Source organism: Pristis pectinata, chromosome 6 (assembly GCF_009764475.1).
Source record: "Pristis pectinata isolate sPriPec2 chromosome 6, sPriPec2.1.pri, whole genome shotgun sequence".
Lineage (NCBI taxonomy): Eukaryota > Metazoa > Chordata > Chondrichthyes > Rhinopristiformes > Pristidae > Pristis > Pristis pectinata.
The window spans coordinates 49,120,110-49,140,780 of record NC_067410.1 but is presented as its reverse complement, the minus strand read 5'-3'; the positions used below and the strand labels follow the sequence as shown (position 1 = coordinate 49,140,780).

The 20,671-nt window shown below is 43.5% G+C and overlaps 1 protein-coding gene across 1 annotated transcript in view; it reads left to right on the top strand.

The window, feature by feature from the left end:
- Positions 1–16,068, top strand: part of LOC127571378 (uncharacterized) — a 44,920-nt gene extending 28,852 nt beyond the window's left edge. Inside the window, exon 3 of the mRNA XM_052017692.1 lies at positions 15,887–16,068. Coding sequence (XP_051873652.1) covers positions 15,887–16,068 — 182 coding nt within the window. The remainder of the gene's footprint in view (positions 1–15,886) is intronic.
- Positions 16,069–20,671: the final 4,603 nt, after the last annotated feature.

Sequence of the window (20,671 nt, the reverse complement as noted above, 5' to 3'; positions counted from 1 at the left end):
ATTTACTAACCATGCCTTGTATATTTGCATCCAAATCATTTATGTAAATTACAAATAACAAAGGTCTCAGCACTGACCCCTGTGGCACACCACTAGACTCAGGCCTCCTGTCAGAAAAACAACCCTCAACCATCACCCTCTGCTTCCTGCCACTGAGCCAATTATGAATCCAATCCATGATGTCCCCCTGCATCCCATGCAATCTAACCTTCCAGACTAGCCTGCCGTGAGGGACCTTGTCAAATGCCTTGCTAAAGTCCATATAGACAATATCCACTGCCCTACCATCATCTACCTCTTGGTTACCCCCTCAAAGAACTCCAAGAAATTTGTCAGACATGACTTCCCACACACAAAGCCATGCTGCCTGTCCCAAATCGGGCCCTGTTCCAAATCAGGCCCTGTCTCTCCAAATGTTGATAGATCCTATCCCTCAGAATGCCCTCCAGCAATTTACCCACCACTGATGTCAGACTCACCAGCCTGCAGTTTCCTGGCTTGTTTTTGCAACACTTTTTAAACAATTGTACCACATTAGCCACTCTCCAGTCCTCCGGATCCTCATCTGTGACCAGAGATGAAGCAGAAATCTTTGCAAGGACCTCCTCAATTTCTTCTCTAAGTAGGTTAATCGGCCCCTCTTGTGCAGATCAATGGTAGAATTGCAGGGGATGTGGGGACAATAAAATGAGATTAATATAGGATTAGTGGAAAAAGGTGGGCAGAAGAGCCCATTTCTGTGCCGTTTGGCTGTAACCAGGCACTGAGGCTCTGACAGTTCACAGTGTAGAGAAAGTACCCTCATTTGTGAGAAGGATGACTCTCTACAAGGCTGCAGCTGAGCACCATACAGGTTCATGGCCACTCTTTGGTTTTACATCAAACCCTCTTATCGGTGAAAGTAAGAGGTTATTTTGATGGAAAGCAATGTCAATGCAATGGAGCTGCTTTGATCTCAGGCATCACAGAAGCATGGCAGTAGCTGGCATTCCCACAGTGGGCAACTTCACAATGCTTCCTACACCTCGAAGCCTCAGGCAAAGCCAGGTAGTCACTGGCCACTCTGCATCTATCTGCTTTATCATTTTACAAAGGCAATTCCCCAGACGTGTTCAAATGCTATGCAGTGAAATGAATCATGGTTTGGTGAGCAAAAAAAACAAGCTGCTGGAGGAACTCAGCGGGTCAGGCAGCATTTGTGAAGAGAAATAGACAGTTGAAGTTGTGGGTTGAGACCTTTCACCTGGATCCAGACAAAGGGTCTCGATCCAAAGCACTGACTGTCCATTTCCCTCCACAGCTGCTGCCTGACCCACTCAATTCCTCCAGCAGCTCATTTTTTGTTCCAGATTCAAGCATCTGCAGTCACTTGTGTCTCTGTGGTTTGATGAGCATGGCTGCAGTTGTATCTGGGGCTTTTTCTCATTTTACACTCATGCAACAAATGGCTGGGTTGTCCTGGCCTTTTTTCTTAAGTAGTTTGTGGTCGACTAGGTTGTCTGAGAAGGTCCAAAAATTACACATTCTGGTCTGCCCCAGGGTGGATTGTGATGGCCATGGTTAGCCAAGAATTGCCCCAATGAGTACAGGAATAGTTCTGTCTGAAGATCACTGACTGTGTTCAATAATGTCTCTAGGCTATTAGTTCAGTCCGAGGGAACTCTTGGATCCTCTGTTGTTAGGACTACATGTGATTCCTTAGGTGCTCCAGTTTCCTTCCATATCCCAAAGACATTTTGGTAGGTTAATTGGCCACTGTAGCTGACCCCTTGGTGTAAAATATGTGGCAAAATATCCAAGGGAAAGTTGATAGGCGTGTAAGAGAGTGTTGGTTATAGGGGTACAAGGAAATAAGGAGGGGTAAATGGGACTAAGGGTGTTGCTGTGCATCAGATAATGCTAGCTGAGTATGCTTCCTGAGTTATATTTGGAAACACATTGGGCCAGTTCTTGCCGATTAAGTGTCCTGGCATGAGTGGTGTGGTGACGCAGCAGTGAGCAGTTAGTCCCAATTGCTTTCTGTGGGGAGTTTGCACATTCTTCCAGTGACCACATGGGGTTTGCCCAGGTGCTCCGGTTTCCATCCATATTCCAAAGCCATGCGGATCTGTTATTTAACTGGCCACTGTAAATTACGCCTTGGTGTAATATAGGTGTGAATATAGCCAAAGGGGAGTTGATGGGCATGTGAATGAGGGAAATAAGAATGGCATTGCTGTGCCAGGAGCTGCATGGACATGATGATCTGAATGGCCTCCTTCCATGTCGTGGTAAGTAAATGCAACTGTGGCATCCCATGTCCAATCTTACTTGGCCTCTCTATGGAGGGTCACCTCACTAGTGTCAATTATAGAGTCTTGAACAAGGAGGCATAGTTACAAGAGGACAGTCATTTAAAACTGAAGTGCGTAGGAATTTCTTCTTGCAGGGGATGGTGAATCTCTATAATTCTCTACCATGGAAGGTTGTGAGGTTAGGTCACTGGAGGTATTTAGATAAATTTTTAAATTGAAGTCTGGGGGGAGCTGGCACAGAAGAGGAGATGAGGCCTGGGGCAGATTGAATGGCGGGGCAGGCTTGGGGAGCCAAGTACCCTGGTTCTGCTCCTATTTATTTATATTCTCTTTTCTTTCTTTTTCAATCTTTTTATTAGTTTTCAAATTAATACAGATCAATATATAACATCAATGTTTGTACATGTAATACAAAGAGATCAGGAGAACAATCATGGCATAGATAATCATAAAGAACAATAAAATATAAAAAAATCTGTAGATCCAATGATCTCTTAGTAAATGAATATAATATAAAAGAAAGGAAAGAAAAAGATTTATTACATAATAAAAAAAGGAAAAAAATCCCCAAATCAATAAGAACAATTATAAACAATATATCAAACCAAACTAAGCTAAACAGAAAAATTTCAAAAACAAACAAACAAAAAAAAAGACTGGACTAAAATTTCTCAGTAGAAACTCCGTTCCTCTAAGTTGGAAAGTTATTGAAAGGGGATCTATATCATGTGAAAATATTGAATAAATGGACTCCAAATATCTTCAAATTTAAGCAAAGAATCAACAGTACCACTCCTAATTTTCTCCAAGTTTAAACATGATATAGTTTGAGAAATATATTCTCAAGTATTAACTAGGGCACAGCCACCATCAGTGCTGTGGGGAGACCCTGACCATAACACAATTTGACAGCTGATAATATCCTGTCACTGTGAGGGGTTTTTAATAGTCTTATCAATATCTCTGGCATTCTAGGACTTTTTTTAAAGAATATAAAAATGAACTAAAATCATCTAAAATCAAAAATTACAAACATTAAACTATAGTCATTTTTTTAAAAAAAACATGTTCCCCTGTGCCTCCTAATCAAAAGGCCATAGTCCCGGTTGAAATCATTGGGGTCTGAAATCCTGTGCCAGGTCTATTTTCAGCATGTCTGGGCCCTACCACTGAACTCCATGCCTGACAGTGCAGGTAGGGAATCCTAGACTTATAGGTTTAACTGGCTAAGTGTCAGCAGTTCTGTATGCCTTAACAAGAAGATTCAGCTTGGTCATTACATGGGACATTTCTATAGTAAAGCTCCAGGTGGCGCCATAACCCAGCAGTAGGAAGCTCCACAAACCAGGCTACGTTTGTTGTTACAGCTTGGGCAGCGAGTAGATGAAGAACTTGAGAAGGTAATAACTGGATTTACCCTCTGCCTAGGTGTTAATGACAAAAAGTATGGTAGCCAAACAAGATTACTTGAACGGGCAGACTAATGAAGTTGTACGATGTGAAAAAGTGCACTCATGAAAAATATCAATATAGAGACACAAGAGACTGCAGATGCTGGAATCTGGACAGCAAACTACCTGCTGGAGGAACTCAACGGGTCAAGCAGCATCTGTGGGAGGAAAGAAATTGATGCAGGGTTTCGACCTGAAATGTTGACAATTCCTCTCCCCCCACACATGATGCTTGACCCATTGAGTTCCTCCAGCAGATTGTCTGTTGCTCGAAAAACGTTAATACTGTGTAAACAAGGATAGATGGACAATGATATGCACCAGGTGAACAAATACAGGCACAAAATAACATGTTGCAAACAGGTACACACAGAAAATGAAGTAACAAGTACAAGCAGAGACTGAAGTAATACCAGATGCACCATGTTAACAAGTTCAGGCAGGAAATCCAGTAACACCATGATGCAGAGAGCAAAGTACTGCCACATTGAAGAGGTAGAGGAATCAGAATCAGGTTTATTATCACTGACATATGTCGTGAAATTTGTTGTTTTGCAGCAGCAGTACAGTGCAAGACAAAAATTACTATAAGTTACAAAATAAATAAATAGTGCAAAAGAGGAATAATGAGGTAGTGTTCATGGGTTCATGGACCGTTCAGAAATCTGATGGCAGAGGGGAAGAAGTTGTTCCTAAAGCATTGAGTGTGGGTCTTCAGGCTTCTGTACCTCCTCCCCGATGGTAGTAACATGAAGAGGGCATGTCCTGGGTGGTGAGGGTCCTTAATGATGGATGCTGTCTTCTTGAGGCACCACCTCTTGAAGATGTCCTCGATGGGAGGGAGGGTTGTGCCCGTGATGGAGCTGGCTGAGTCTACAACCCTCTGCAGCCTCTTTCAATCCTGTACATTGGAGCCTCCATACCAGGCGGTGATGCAACCAGTCAGAATGCTCTCCACTGTACATCTGTAGAAAAGAAAAGAAGTAATATCTGGATAACAAGTGTGAGCAGAGGATCACAGTCACAATGTGAGTATAGAGGCAGTGAATGGTGTAAACTGCAGCAACAAATAATGAGACTGAAATAACATTATACAGATCATCAGAGACGGAAAATAAATTGAAGCCATGTCAACAAATAAGCAGAGTAAACACTTGATTAGTCAGTACAATCAGAGAATAGGGTCACGCAATGTGAACAGGTCCAAGCAAAGAATGAAGTAAAACCATGTGATTGTGTACAACTAGAAAATGAAGTTACAGTGTATGAACAAATACAAGCAGACAATCCAGTGACCTCCAACTGAACATCCAAGTTCCTCCTTCCCAGTTCTGACGAAGGGTCTTTGACCTGAAACTTTAACACTGTTTCTCTTCCCATGGGTGTGGCCTGAGTATTTTCTGTTTTTAATCCAGTGACCTCCATTGTGAGCAAATATAAACAGGGAAGGGAGGAACAGCAATTAGAAATAGTCAACTGGATGAGCTGAAGATCCAGATTTTGGACCAGCACCAAAGTGCATTTGTCTAGCTCGGGAGGTCAGTGGCCCACAGCTAAAGCGTCTGCAGGCAGGGATGGAATGGGTGACCGTGGGTAGATCAAGTGCAACCTGCTCACTACCATGGTATTCACCTCTGAACAACCTAAAATGTGAGGATTCCTCAGGGGAACGGAGACAAAGCCAGGTCGATGCACCATGCCTGCTCATCTGTATGGGAAGCTACAAAGATTAGAAATTCAATACTTCAGGGGGCAGGTAGGCAGCTCTGCAACCACAGACATAATTTCAGGTTGGTATATTGTGTCCCAGTCCCAGGGTCAAGGACAACATTGAACATCTGCAGAACCTCTGAAGGGGAGAGTGAACAGCCAGACATGGTGGTCTGTACTAATACCAATAAAATAAGACGAAAGGAGAATGAGGTCATGCAAACAGATCACAGGGAGCTAGGAACAAGAGTGAGACCTCAAAGTAGTAACCTCCAGATCACACAAAACGCTGGAGGTGCCTAGGCCCAAAATGTTGACTGTTTATTTCCCTCCATAGATGCTGCCTGACCTGCTGAGTTCCTCCAGCATTTTGTGTGTGTTGCTCCAGATTCCAGCATCTGCAGAATCTCTTTAATCTCCAGATCACTCCTGGTGTCACTGGCCAGTGAGCAGAGAAATAGAACAGGGGCAGGTGAATGTGTGGCTAAAGGGATAGTGCAGGAGAGAGAACTTCATGTTCCTGAGACATTGTGTTTGAACCTGGGGGAGATGAGAGGTATACAAAATGGACAGGTCGCACCATTACAGGGGCTGGGACAATATTCTCGCAGGCAGTTTGCTCGTGCTGTTGGGGAGCCTTCAAAGCAGCTTGAGAGGAGGATGGGAACAGAAGCGTTTTCAGAAGGTGAAATACAAGTCGAGTGTGAACAGCGAGGTTTTAGTAAGGGAGACTACAAGGCTGAGGGATGAGCTTGGAAGGCATCAGAAATAGGGGCTGGAGAAAGGATGTAAAAGAGTTTGCCAAGGCTGAATTGTATGCAATTTAATACAAGGGGTCTAGGCAATGAAGCTTTTAACTGAGAACAGAGACATACATGTGGGAGTAGGTTATAGTGACTGTTACTGAAACAAGGTCAGGAGTGGCAGACAAACACTCCTGGTTACTGGATTTTCATAGTTTAGGGAGGGAAGTAAAAAAGCACAGGCGTGGCAACACTGGCACAGCAGACAATTACAGCTGCAACGAGAGATGAGCTGGTACGAAGATCAATAAATGAGGCTATACGGGTTGAACTAAAGAACAAAAAAGGGGCAATTACTTTGCTGGGAGAGTGCTACAGACCCCCAAGCAATCAGAGGGAGATAGAAGAGCAAATACATAGTAAGGTTTCTGAGAAAAATGAAATTAACAAGGTAGTCATAGCAAGAGATTTCAGCAAGTTTTTCATTGTACCTGTACGTCACCATACTTGTACACGTGACAACTTGGCTTGACTTCTCAACAATAACAGGGACAGTAGCAGTGTAAAGGGTATAGAAGGGGCAAAATTCTTAGTGTGCCTTTAAGAGAACATTTTAATCAATATTCAGCATGCTGAACAGCTGAGGAAGTGTACCTGGGTGAACGGAGGGTGGAATTGAGAGGGGAATCTGATCATTCTGGCTGCTGCCTTGCTGATGGAATTTGCCTCTTGCTGCATCATTAGGAGCTGAATCTCCTGACCCTGGTGTTGGTAGGTGGGCTCATCTCCAGAGGTACAGTCTCCCCAGGGACTTTTGGCACATATGTTAGGCCAGGACCCCTCACTGAGGGAGATGCCAGGAGAGAAGTGGCTCTGTGGCACAGTGTGGAACAAAGGGCTGGCAATGGGGGAACTACACTACCATCCCATAACTCTTTCTCATCGAGAAAAAGATTGTGTGCATTCACCCTATCTATGCCCCTCATGATTTTATACACCTCTGTAAGGGGCTCTTGTAGCAGTTCTTTCACAATAGCTTGTAATGTGGTTGGAGGGATGTCTGCGACTGCAGCATTGCTGAAGGGAGCTGTGGGATCACCCTGAGGTTTCTGTGGACCTCACAGTCTTCGTGACACTCCCAAAGCAAACGTTCAACATTGAGTTGTGAAAGAAAGCCATTGTTAATAGGTCCCACTGGGCGACAACATTAATGAACCCAGCTCTGGCTCTGTCACTCTCTGCATGTTGTCCATCAGTCAGGCACCAGTGACCTTGGCTACTCAAAGGCACTTTGCTACATTAATTTTCCATTGCCATCTAACTTCTCTGTCTATGGTCTGTTTCAGCAAAGCTTATTGTAATCTCAAGGAATCATGCCCCATCTTCCGTCCAGACACATTACAGCCCATGGAGTTTAATGTTGAATTCAATAATTTCAGGTAACCAGCCTTTCCAGTTTGTGACAAAATTGGGTGGTTCTGATATAAGGTCATCAACCAGTAATGCTCACTCAGATTTTCTCTCTTCATAGATGCTACCCGATCTCCAGAGTATTTTCTGCATGCTCTTTTATTTCAGACCCAGTGTCTGCAGTTTTTGGAATGCACTCTTCCAGCATTGGTTTTCCTCTCTCCCCTGCCTCCATTCAAAAACATTCTCTGTTTTTATTTCAGATTTCCTGCATCTGCCATTTTTTGCTTTGTCCCCAGAGGCCTGACTGTCTCCACCTGAGGCCTAAGCTTTCAATAAATCCTGGCTGCTGTTGGTCCTCAGTGAGGGTGCTGTATGTCAGGCCGTCTAACACTTGTAGATGGGGCAGGCAGTGACGGAAATTTTTTGGGTCTATGGATTGTCTGGAGCTTCATGTCTGGATCACACTCAATGTGGAGCAGGCAGTTAGGGGTAGAATAGTTAGAAAGATGTGCTGGCCCTGGAGAGGGTCCAGAGGAGGTTCTCAAGAATGATCCCAGGAATGAAAGGCTTAACGTATGAGAAGCGTTTGATAGCCCTGGGCCTGGACTTGATGGAATTCAGAAGGATGAAGGGGGGATCTCATTGAAATCTACCGAATACTGAAAGACCTGGATAGGCTGGCATGGAGAGGATGTTTCCATTAGTAGGAGAGTCTAGGATCTGTAGCACGTCCCACGGTCTGGGCACAGGAATGTCACTACCTGGGGCTTGAAGTCTACCACCAACTCCAGAATGTTGAAGAAGGGGAGGGAATATTCATCTTACTTTGTTGAGCTACTTTTATTGTCCCTTCTTCTCTGCTGGACACCAACATTTGGGGAGAAACATGATTAGGGAGGAACTTCATCTGGATTGGCATATCATACCTCCTAACTATTTGAATGTTTGACAGTTGGATCTACTGCCTGGTGTGCGCCTGTTTTGGATGACAGTCTCAACCCTCATTGGTCTGAGGTGATTCCGTTTCCTCAGCTGTTCCAGGAGATTTAGAATTCACTCTGTATCACATCCGGACATTGCAACTGGTGGAATGTGCTTCTCATGTTAAAGCCAGGTCAAAGCCCAGAAAGAGTCAGGCGTTATTTGTGGAACCATGCGTGCAAACCATGCCACTTTGTTTGCTTGATGGCGCCATTTTCACAAGACTAGACCAACCGCATGCCTGGTGACATACTCTAGCCTCAGACTGTGTTTCCTTCTTTATTTGTCACTATGCTGAAAATAGAAAGGAGACCCAACAGGAAGAGATCAGAATAGCCCAAGAGCTGTGTACAATGGTGAGCGCTGGGCGGAGGAAACGAGAGGGTGGGGAGAGTGAGGGTGGATATGAAGCCTCGTGTGCATGGTGTGACTTTATCTGCAGCAGAGCTCTGTGATAATCGCTCTGGGATGAATAGCACGTCTTCAGCTGAAGCTAAAAGGTTGTGCTTGTGCTTCCTGCCCTTACTTTCCTGGAGATGATCCAACTCCACCCAGGCACCAGAAACATAAGATCATAAGATACAGGAGCAGAGTTAGGCCATTCAGCCCATTGAGTCTGCTCCACCATTCAATCGTGGTTGACTTTTTTTTAAACCCATTCTCCCACCTTCTTCCTGTAACCCTTAATCCCTTTACCAATCAAGAATCTCTTAATTTCTCTCTTAAATACACCCAGTGACTTGGCCTCCACGGCCCTCTGTGGCATTGAATTCCACAGATTCACCACCCTCTGGCTAAAGAAATTCTTCCTCATCTCAGTTTTAAAGGGATATCCCTTTATTCTGAGACTGTGCCCTCATATCCTAGACTCTCCTACTAATGGAAACATCCTCTCCACATCCACTCTATCCAGGTCTTTCAGGATTCAGTAGGTTTCAATGAGATTCCCCCCTCATCCTTCTGAACTCCATCGAGTACAGGCCCAGAGCCATCAAATGCTCCTCATACATTAAGCCTTTCATTCCTGGGATAATTCTTGTGAGTCCCCTGCTCCATGCTGAGTGTGATACAGGCCTGAAGCTCTGTACAGCCCTCCGGAGTCTTCTGAAGCCAGAGAATCTCCCTGATGCTGCTGTGAGCAGCCAGTGGCCACACTAGCCAGGAACATAGGAGCCACAGTGTTGCTCTAGCATATAGATCTTCTGACTTGTATTTCTACTAATATCAAGCTTTTCGACCAGCTGAGGGAGCCTGACCTCGGTAGTGTCACAGCTCCTAGGGAAGGTCTCAGCTAAGGCGGTGCTAGGGGTGGGGGAAGTTACCCTGCCCCACCATCACAGACACTCCTCCATGTGGGGCTTGTGAAGGGAAGCAGCAGACTGGTGTCACAGCCCAGCATCATCAGGTGGGGTTAGTGGGGCTTCAAACCAGCTACAGTTAAAGAGGATCTGGGGAGGGACAGAGGTCGGCTTCAGTGGCTGAGGATGAGAATGGTGGGAGGATGTGGGTGGGCCCTCTGTAATAGAGGGGTTGGGGGGATGAGCCCTCTAGTGGGGGTGGAGAAGACCGGTATAAACCCTCCAGTTGGGGTTAAAGGGGAATTAACCATCATGGGGGTACAGGCATATAAACCCATTAGTGAGGGATGGAGGAGTATAAACCCTCTAATGGGGGTGAGGCTAAGGTAGAAACCCTCTAGTAGTGGTGTAAAGGGCTAAGCTCTAGGGGGTAGAGGGGATAAACACCGTAAATTGATAAATTGGTCCATTATTCTCACATGCACCGAGGTGCAGTGAAAAACTTTGTTTTGCATGCCATCCATACAGATCATTTCATCACATTAGTACATCAAGATAGTACAGGGGAAAAACAATAACAGGATTCAGAATAAACTGTTACAGTTACAGAGAAAGTGCAATGCAGGTAGACAATAAGGTGCAAGGCCATGAGGAGGTAGATTGTGAGGTCAAGAGTCCATTTTATCGTACAAAGGGACCACTCAATAGTCTTATAAAAGTGGGTTGGAAGCTGTCCTTGAGAGAATGTCTGGGGTTTGTGGGGTCTTTGATAATGTTGGCTGCTTTACTAAGGCAGTGAAAGTGTAGTCAGGGTCCAAGGAGGGGAGGCTGGTTTTCATGATGTGCTGAGCTGTGTCCACAACTCTCTGCAGTTTCTTGCGTTCTCAGATAGAGCAGTTGCCATACCAAGGCGTGATGCATCCAGATAGGCTGCTTTCTGTGGCCCATCTGTAAAAATTGGTGAGGGCCAACAGGGACATGCCGAACTTCTTTAGTCTCCTGAGAAAGTGGAGGCACTGGTGCGTTTTATTGACCATGGCATCTACATGGTTGGACCAGGACAGGCTATTAGTGATGTTCACTCCTTGGAATATAGAAGCTCTCAACCTCAGCACCGTTGAGCATGTGAACCTCCCCCCTTCTTGAAATCAATGACCAGTGCTTTAGGGGGATATAGTCCTCCCTAGCGGTGGGGTAGTGGGGAATTAACCTTTTAATGACAGCGGGGTAGTGGGGTATAAACCCTCTAGGGGGTAAAGTTATATAAACCCCTCATCTGGGTAGAGAGCTATTAAACTTCCAGTTCTGGGCTAGAGGGGATAAACCCTCTAGTAATGGGGTACTAGGGGATAAATCCTCCAGCAGAGGGGGGTAGAGTGGTATAAATCATCTAGTGGGGAGTAGAGGGGTAATACCCCCCTCTCTAGTGGTGTGGTTGAGAGACAAATCTCTAGTGGGAGATGGAGGGGTATAAACCTAGTAGGGGTTGGAGAGATATAAACCCTTAGTGGGGAGTAGAGGGGGTATAAACCCTCTGGTGGTAGGATAGGGCAGTATAACCCCTCTAATGGTAGAGAGTTATAAACCCTCGAGTGGAATGTAGAGAGGTATCAACATTCTGGTGGGAGGCAGAGGGGTATAGACCCTTGAGTGGGGGTAGAGGGGTATAAACTCTCTCTGGTGGTGGGGCAGAGGGGTATAAACCCTCTAATGGTGGGGTGGAGAGGGATATGGCCCATTGTGGTCATGTGCCTCTAACCTGATGAAGGCACCACCATTTGCACAGTTGTCATTTTACTTAGTCTGCATTCCTTCTTCAACAAGCAGAATTCCTTCACCAACAAGCAGAATTCCTTCACTTTCTCTGCCACTGTTTCCATGGCTGTACCAATCTTACATGTCTGTCCAGTAAATTGAAAAGATTTGCTTGAATGCATTCATCTGTAAACCTGCACACAAAACTATCCCGTAATGTGCAATTTAAAAATATCCTAAAATTGCTGTGACATGATTTAGCTTAACAATATAATTACCGATCATTTCAATATTATATTTCTTATGTGTTGACTTTTCTGTACAATCATCCACAAAAAGGTTTGATCCTAATGCAGCGGAGAAAAAAAATGTGTTTATAGAATGTGTTTCCATATCGGGAAGCAGCTACTACAAATATTTTGACATTCTTGATCAGTAGTTCAATTTGACTATTTGATTCCATTTTTTGAAGAGTTATTTAACTAAGTACATAGATGAGGACAGTGCAGTTGATGTATTCTACATAGATTTTAGGAAGGCATTTGACAAGTTTCCACCTGGGATACTGGTCCAAATGGTCAGAGCCTATGAGATCCAAGGCAAATTGGATCCAAAATTGGCTTGGTAATAGAGGATGATAGCAAGGGTTGTTTTTGTGATTGGAAGCCTGTAATTGACATGGATGGGTAGTGGGACCCTTATTGGTTTTTATATACATTAGTGACTTAGATTTTGATGAGAGAGGTATGATTAGTAAGCTTTCAGATAAAACAAAAATTGTTGTAGAAATATATTGATAACTGGTACATTGGGCAGAACAATGGCAGATGGAATTTAATCTTAGTAAGTGCTAAGTGATGCACTTTGGAAGGACTAACAGGACTAGGACATATACAATGAATGGCAGGGCCCTAGGGAGTACTGAGGAACATTGGCAAGTCTAAAGATCCCTGGAGGCGCCAACACAGAATGTGAAGAAGGCATATGGGACACTAGCCATCGTTAACTACGGCACAGAATATAAGAGCAGGGAAGTTATGGGATAGCTTTATAAAACATTGGTGAGACCACATTTGGAATATTGTGTAAGGTTTGGTTTGCATCAGTGTAGAAATAAGTGATTGCACTGGAAAGGGTGAAGAAGAGGTTAACCAGGATGTTGCCTGGGATGGAATGTCTCATTTAAGAGGAGAGACTGGAGAGGCTGGGTTTGTTTTACTTGGAGTGGAGAAGGCTGAAGAGGGACCTGACAGAGGTGAACAAAATTATAAGGTAAAGAGTAGTAAACTTTTTCCCATAGCAGAACTATCTATTACCAGGAAAGGAGAGGAAGGAGTAAAAGGTTTAGAGGGGATATATGGAAGAATTTTTTTCATCCAGAGGGTGGTTGGAATCTGGAACGCACTGTCTGAGAGGGTGGTGGAGGCAGAGGCCCCCACAACATTTAAGAATTATCTAGATGAGCACTTGAATCGCCAAAACATAAAAGGCTATAGACCAAGTGCTGTTAAATGGGAATTATATAGATTGGCACTGCTTCAGCATGGAAAAAGTGGGCCAAAGGGCCTGCTTCTGTGCTGTATAATTCTATGACTCTGTTTTGCCAGGCATCTGACTGCGTATCAAGGGTCTCTCTGGACTGGTTCAATCTCTACAGATAATTACAAGCCAGAACTGGTTGATCACATAATTCCACACTTCACAAGGTGGCAATCTTAAAGCCACATACAATCTTTAAGAGCCAAAGTCAAATGCACTTGATTCAGACATTGGTGATCCCCAGTGCTGACAAAGGGTCTTCAACTTGAATTGTTGACTGTTTCTCTTTCCCCAGATGCTGCCTGACCTAGAACATAAGACCATAGGAAACAAAGTCAACATTTTGGGTTGAAGACCTTGCAACAGAACTCAGAAAAAGTTATTTTAATATTGCTTATATCTATTAAATAAAATATTGCAATTAGAATGTGTGCTTAGATCTTCAAAGATTAGTTAGGATAGGACAACTTTCTCATTCCAGGAATCAGCCTTGTGAATCTCTTCTAGACTACCTCCAATGCCAATGTATCCTTTCTTAAATAAGGGAACCAAAACTGTGCTTGGTATTCCAGGTGGCCTCACCAGTACTCTGTAGGACTGCAACAATACTTCCCTGTTTCTAAACTCAAACCTACATGCAATAAAGGCGAAAGACCTGTTGAGTGTTTTCACCATTTTTGTTCCTACTTCAGACTTCCAGCACCTGCACCTTTTTGACATTCATTTACTGGTGATCGCCTGTACATTTGGCCTGGTGATCCAGTGCCACCTCTGGTTCTGCTGATCTAGTGTCACTGGTTAATCAACATTTCTGAATGACTAAGTAGGCCTGAAGTATTTCATCAGGAGAATTTGACATTCTTCCACCAATTTGAGTGGGAATGACCAGCCAGACTTGCTAGATTAATGATGAATTTTGTTTGGTAATGAGACAATCACTTCAAGAAATTTACACTTTACAAAAGAGCACATACTCTTACAGTGGCTGGATGAGGTGACAGTGGTAGAGTGACATGGGATGGGTTTAACTTGACATGATTGGTATGGTTATGTTTTTGGACTACAGAATTTCTCAGATACTTGCTTATACTGAAGAAACAAATTATGCAGACTCCTTCAATTCTAGGGAGCAGAAAAGCAAGGCCATGAAATTAAGGTGGGATCAGAATATTGCTTGCAAGGTCATTTGCCCTAGAGTAGCTTAAGTGCCTCATATTTCACACCTAAAATAGTTTTACCACAAAAGGGTATTAACAGAATAAATTTGCTAAATTTCTTAAAAACAGCACAGTAATAATCCTCAATGATCTAGATCAGCCAGTTAAATGCCCCTTGAGCCCTTACTTATGATATTTAAACTAAAAAGAAAAATAGAAAGACTGAGTAATCCAAAATCTTACATTTAGTACTTCATAACCTGAAGGGTGTGATTTATCACGTAGAATTATCACTTGGAGAAGTTAAAAATGGGTATGAGGCTTTACAAATGTAATAAGTTGTATTCTACGGTACAAAAGTAAACTAAACATGTTTGTTTGGTAACCAAGTTCAAATTTCAGATGCACTAGATCTTAATTATCTATCTATGTAGGAAAACTGATTTAAAAAATACTATCTAGGTGGCTGATACTCAGTAAATACCCAGCAAACATAATGACAAAAACCACTTCTGAATCTGAGAACCAGAATCTGAGCATTGAATTGAAATCTATTTTCTCTTTTCCTAGAGAGTTAGTGCAGTACCCCTTTAGACACCTCATCATTGAACACAACACGAGCTGTTGGCTGCATAAAACTGTGACGTCAAATTAACACAGTAATGACTCAAGCATTGGATAGTAGCTCTCTAGCGGTAGGACAAAGGTTGAGGCTTTTGTGAAAGATCTAAATGCTGTAAACCATATTTTCCATCGCTTTTCACCCAGCGAGAAACCTCTTCCATTTGTTTTCCAAGCGGATGCTTCAAACAATGGGAATCAGAAAATGTTTCCTATTGCAGATTAGTTCTTAACTCCTTGGGGAGCTTCAGTAAACAGGATGCTACGTGTGTGGAAAACCCTGGTGGATCTGTTGATGGGATAGTAAAGTCATCCTGAGGTCTCTGGGAGGTTTGGATTGGCTTTGGGCCTACAATATAAGCATGAACCTTCCACATACGCTACTCTTTGTTTTATTTCAAAAATAAACTTTATTCATGAAAAATATATACAAGAAATACAAGAACAATGCATGGCTTTCATTACATTTGGAGTATCATTCAGTATATATATATTCATATTATTGTCAAGTCTCTACATTAAGTGTCGTGGTTAATACATTCTATGTTCAAAGCACTGATGTCACTCATGTGGTTTCTTTGAAACAATACACCCTTCAAGTGTTTGTGAGGCTGTTACACAGGACCCAGCCCCTCAGTATCCTCAGTGGCAAGGCCTTAGATTGCAGTCCTTCCCCACAAAGCCACTGTGTTGGCTTCTCCTCAGCCTGGAATGTGCCAGTCGGCAGCATTCACTTATAGATATCTCGATGTACTGGAAGACCAACAAGTTTCGGGCAGACCAATGTACATCTTTCACTTAGTTGATGATCTCCCAGCAGCACTTGATGTGTGTGTCCCTGGGAACAGCCCATAGATCAGAGAGTCCTCTGTTACACAGATGCTCGGGACAAATCTTGACAAGGACCCTTGCATCTATTTCCAGACCTTCTGTACAAACGCACAGTCCACGAAGAGGTGGACGATCGTCTCATTTTCATCACAACTATCCTGATGGCAGTGTGCGTTGGGAGTGAGATTCCAACCAAACAGAAAGGATCTGACGAGGAGGATCCCTCTCAATGCCAGCCAAGCACGGTCTTGTTACTTCTTGGTGAGCTCTGGTGATGAGCCGTTCTGCTGAATGGTTTTGACAGTCTGCTGGTTAAAGGTGTTTTCCTGAAAGAACTTGTTCATGAAGGACAGCTAGTAAGGCAAAGCCCGACTGAATGGAACATTGTGTGGCAATGAGGCCAGGCCCATCCTTCACAACACTGGGGACAGGTAGAACCTCAGCACGTAACCACACTTGGTGTTTGTGTATTTCAGTTCTACACTCAGCTTGATGCAGCCACACACTAAGGTGAGTTGTCTGCAAATGCGATTTATAGGCCTCAGGAAATATCACAATTTGGCAAGAGCAGGATAGAATAATAGATCCCCTAGCTGAAATCTTTTAAAGGATAATCTTCAATGGAAAAACATAATACAATGCTGTTTTTTTGCTGAAGTTTAAGTTTATTTCAGGCCTCTAGAGCAGAGTCTGGGACTGGTTAGGTGGAGAGGCACACAGTATTGGTCAGCCATTCCAGGGGAGCAGTGCCCAGAGAAATAATAAGCCAATTGGGAGAGTACAACTGCAATGAAGAGACATTTTATGCACTCATAGATTAGTGGTCCTTTACTGCAAATATAATTTTTCTTGATGATCCAAGTCAAAACTGGCCTATGTCGTAAAGAAAAAAGATCAGTCTTTTCAACTGAAGCAGGTCCTGAAGTTCATGAAACCCTCAACAATTTGCTCATTCCAGTGAAGCCAAATAAACTGTGACTGAATGACGTTCTGACAAAGTTGGAGCAGCATTAGAATGCTGGGCCACTGGGGACTGCTGAAAGTTATTGTTTTGAGACCAGGAATCTGCCCCAAGCTGACAACTTTAATGAGTCTATTGTAACACTCAGCCAGTTTTCAATACATTTTTGTAAATTTCCTGGGGAGTACAATGTGTGCTCACTTGTGAGGATGGAAGAATGAATAGAGTGATACAGCACAGAAACAGGCCCTTCGGCCCTTTGAGTCTGTGCCTACCATCAAGCACCCACTTGCACTAATCATACACTGACTCCATTTTATTCTCCCCACATTCTATCAGCTCTCCCCAAATTCTACCACTCACACACTAGGGGCAATTTACAGCAGCCAATGTACTAACCTGCATGTTTTTGGGATGTGGGAGGAAACTGGAGTACCTGGAGGAAACCCGCACAGTCACAGTGAGAATATGCAAACTCCACACGGACAGCACCCAAGGTCAAGATTTCAGTTATACCCACTCACTACAGATTCAATCTGATAACTTGATTCGTTGGACAGTACAACCTCCTCAGCTGTTTACTTGTATCTTGAAACAAACAAAATTTGTATCTGTTTTGAACTATAAAGCTACCTCCTGAGTTAACTCCCTGCTCCTTTGTGACTTTTGAAGAATAGTTTGACTTAAAAGAATTAATAAAAGAGACAGAGCTTCAAGCAAGGGTTCTTATCCTAACTCAAACAGCAAGGAACTCACTGCACAAAGTGCTTACAACATCTTCTGACTATATGACTTATTTACATGATTTACAGAATTCATTTAATTTCGCTACAACCACATTGATCTTCTGAAGAATTCATAAATAGTTCACTGATAGCTCCCTTCTCCTTGATCTTTTATTGTTTAATTGAATCCTTTCCATGTAATTGAAGTAATTATTTGTTATAAGTACCTCATTTATTGATGTTAACGTAAATACAGAATTTATTTTTCATGACACCTACATTGTAGAATTGCTCAATGAGTTCAATGAATGTTCCAGGTTTAATATTTACAGTCAAGGTTCTTTTATTTGCTACAGCAATTGGATCAAAGTGTCACCTCAGCAATGCATTACAGCTTGCTCACTTCCTGCAGATATCTAACATCAAATACCCTGAAGCTCCCACAGGTAGATGTACGTCTGCCTCAATGGGCAGCCAAGAACAAGCCTCAAGAAATAATAGCATTGCAGTTTAGAAGGAGGTAGCTGGTATTTACACGGCCAATAGCAGCATGTGCTGGATACCGGGAGAAAATGAATGACATGGTTTGTTCTGTTTGGGTTAGTGCTCAGCAAAATGTTGGGTAAATTACTCGATATTCTCAATGCAAACAGGCAAGTCGTTAGAGGAAGCTAAATTAGCTGCTGGTTCAGGTCAGTCATTGCTCAACTCACAATGCAGATGAAACAAACATAGAACAGTACAGCACTGGACAGGCTATTTGGCCCATGATGTTGTGCCTATCTTGATGCCAATTTATACTAAATGTCCTCCTGCGTATCATCCATATCCCTCCATTCCCTCCATATTTATGAGTCTGTCTAAAATCCTCTTAAACTCCACAAACTGCCTACTTCCACTACTGCCCCTGGTAACCCATTCCAGGCACCTGCCACTCTCTGCTCAAAAACCTTCCCCCTTACATCACCTTTAAACATCCCCCCTCTAACCTTAAAAGCATGTCCTCTGGTATTTGATATTTCTACCCTGGGGAAAAGATTCTGACTGTCCACCCTATCTATGCATCTCATAATCTTAAAAACCTCAGCCTCTGATGCTCTAGGGAGAACAACCCAAGTCTGTACAACCTTTCCTTATAGCTCATGCCCTCTAATCCCAGTAAACCTCTTCTACACCTTTCAACAGTCTCCACATCCTTCCTATAATGGGGTGACCAGAACTGCACACAATACTCCAAGTGCAGCACCCATTTTGAAATAGACTGTCTGTTGTCCAATTCTGTTCGAGATAAGCTGGTGCAAAATGCAAGGGAACCTCCAATGACCAGAGCCTTCTTGAAGGAGCTAAACACGTCCCAGGAGCAACCAGGAAAGTGATGGACCTTGATGAAGACATGATAGCTGATCTGCCTCAAGGTGGGTGAGATTCTGCATTTGTGGACTGAAATACGATGAACCTACAGCACTAGTTTTGAACTGTGGATTACTAATTGTTGATATCTTCAACCTTCCAATTATTGCAGCTACCCATCCATCATTCATCACCATGGTGACAATGGTGGAGGGAGTTACTGAGCCTCTGCCATCCATCGACATGTGCGACAGAGGAGAGTGGGCAGATTGATGGTGAGTTGTGTGTGGACCAGGCTGAGACGCCGTTCACAATGTCTGTGCCATCCACCAGTGAAGAGGCTCCGCTTGCTTGCGAGCTGCCTCAAGTGAATAAGGTGTCATCTTGTCCTCCCTCCAATTCACCCAAGCTCATGAGGTGGGACCAAGCCAGCTAGAGGCAGGTGTGTGACCCTTTTGTCGTCTGCACTAATGCTGGCTTCACCAGATAGTGAAGCAGCAAACAGAGAACTGGAGCAGAGCCAGGGGCAAGATTGAGGATGTGCAGAGGGCTAGAACAAGGAGACAGCAGTGTGCCACACTCAGCAGACTGATGGTCACTTTACCCCTTACTGTGCCTGTTACCCATATGAAGTTTCATTGCTTTTTTGTTGTTGATTCTTGAAGTTGATTTTAATGCACACGGTATTACATTGAACAGTAAGTACGTTTACCCATCATTGGAACAAAGTATGAGAACAAATCTAATGGGGGAAGGATGGGCTGAGAACGCAGCTGGAGTGGAAGAATGCCTTCAGCAATGGTGTCACACCTTGACCCACTGTTGGGAAGGTGTGACGATATGTTCAAAGACGGCCGCACTGCTATAACTAGACTGTCCTACTAATGAAAACATCCTCTCCACATCAACTATATTCAGGCCTTACAGTACTGAATACTGAAAGGCCTGGATAGACTGGTCATGGAGAGGATGTTTCCATTAGAAGGAGTGTCTAGGATCCGAGGGCACAGCCTCAGAATAAAGAGGCGTCCCTTTACAACTGAGATGAGGAGGAATTTCTTCAGCCAGAGGGTGGTGAATCTGTGGAATTCATTACCACAGAGGGCTATGCAGGCCAAGTCACTGGGTGTATTTAAGACAGAAATTGAGAGGTTCTTGATTGGTAATGGGTTAAGGGCTATGGAGAGTAGGTGGGAGAATGGGGTTGAGAAAAAAAATCGGCCATGATTGAATGGTGGAGCAGACTTGATGGGCCGAACAGCCTAATTCTGCTCCTACGTCTTATGGTCTTATAACAAGATGGCAAACCCGCCCAATGAAGTCCAGGCCAATTCCACACAATCCAAAGAATCGAGTCAAGAAAAAATCAAAGTAAGTGGGTCACTCCAATAGTGACAGCGCCAAAGGCAGCAATATTGTGCGCTGTATAGATGTGTTCACACAAAGTCCTACTGTAGATGATGAGTAATATCCTCAAGCCTCTTCATGAGACTTGAATGTGGAGTCAAACATAATTACAAAGTTGGTCCTCCCCCCCCGCCCATGCACACTGACTGTGACAAGGTAGACAACAGAACCATCAACACATACACAGGGTGTTACTCATAAACAGCATTCCCAGTATAGTCAAGTCTTTGCCCAATATTTCCCAGGCAACAAAGGGTAAAACTTTGCTTGTGTAACCAATATGATTTGTTGATTGCCACCAGCACAAGGGGAAATGTCCTGATTTTGGAAGAAGTCTTCAGATTATGTTGGCATGATGCGAAGCTGAAACAAAGCGAATGTGTTTGCAACGAGGACCTTGGTTTGAAGACTGACACCAACATGTGAGGAAAACAA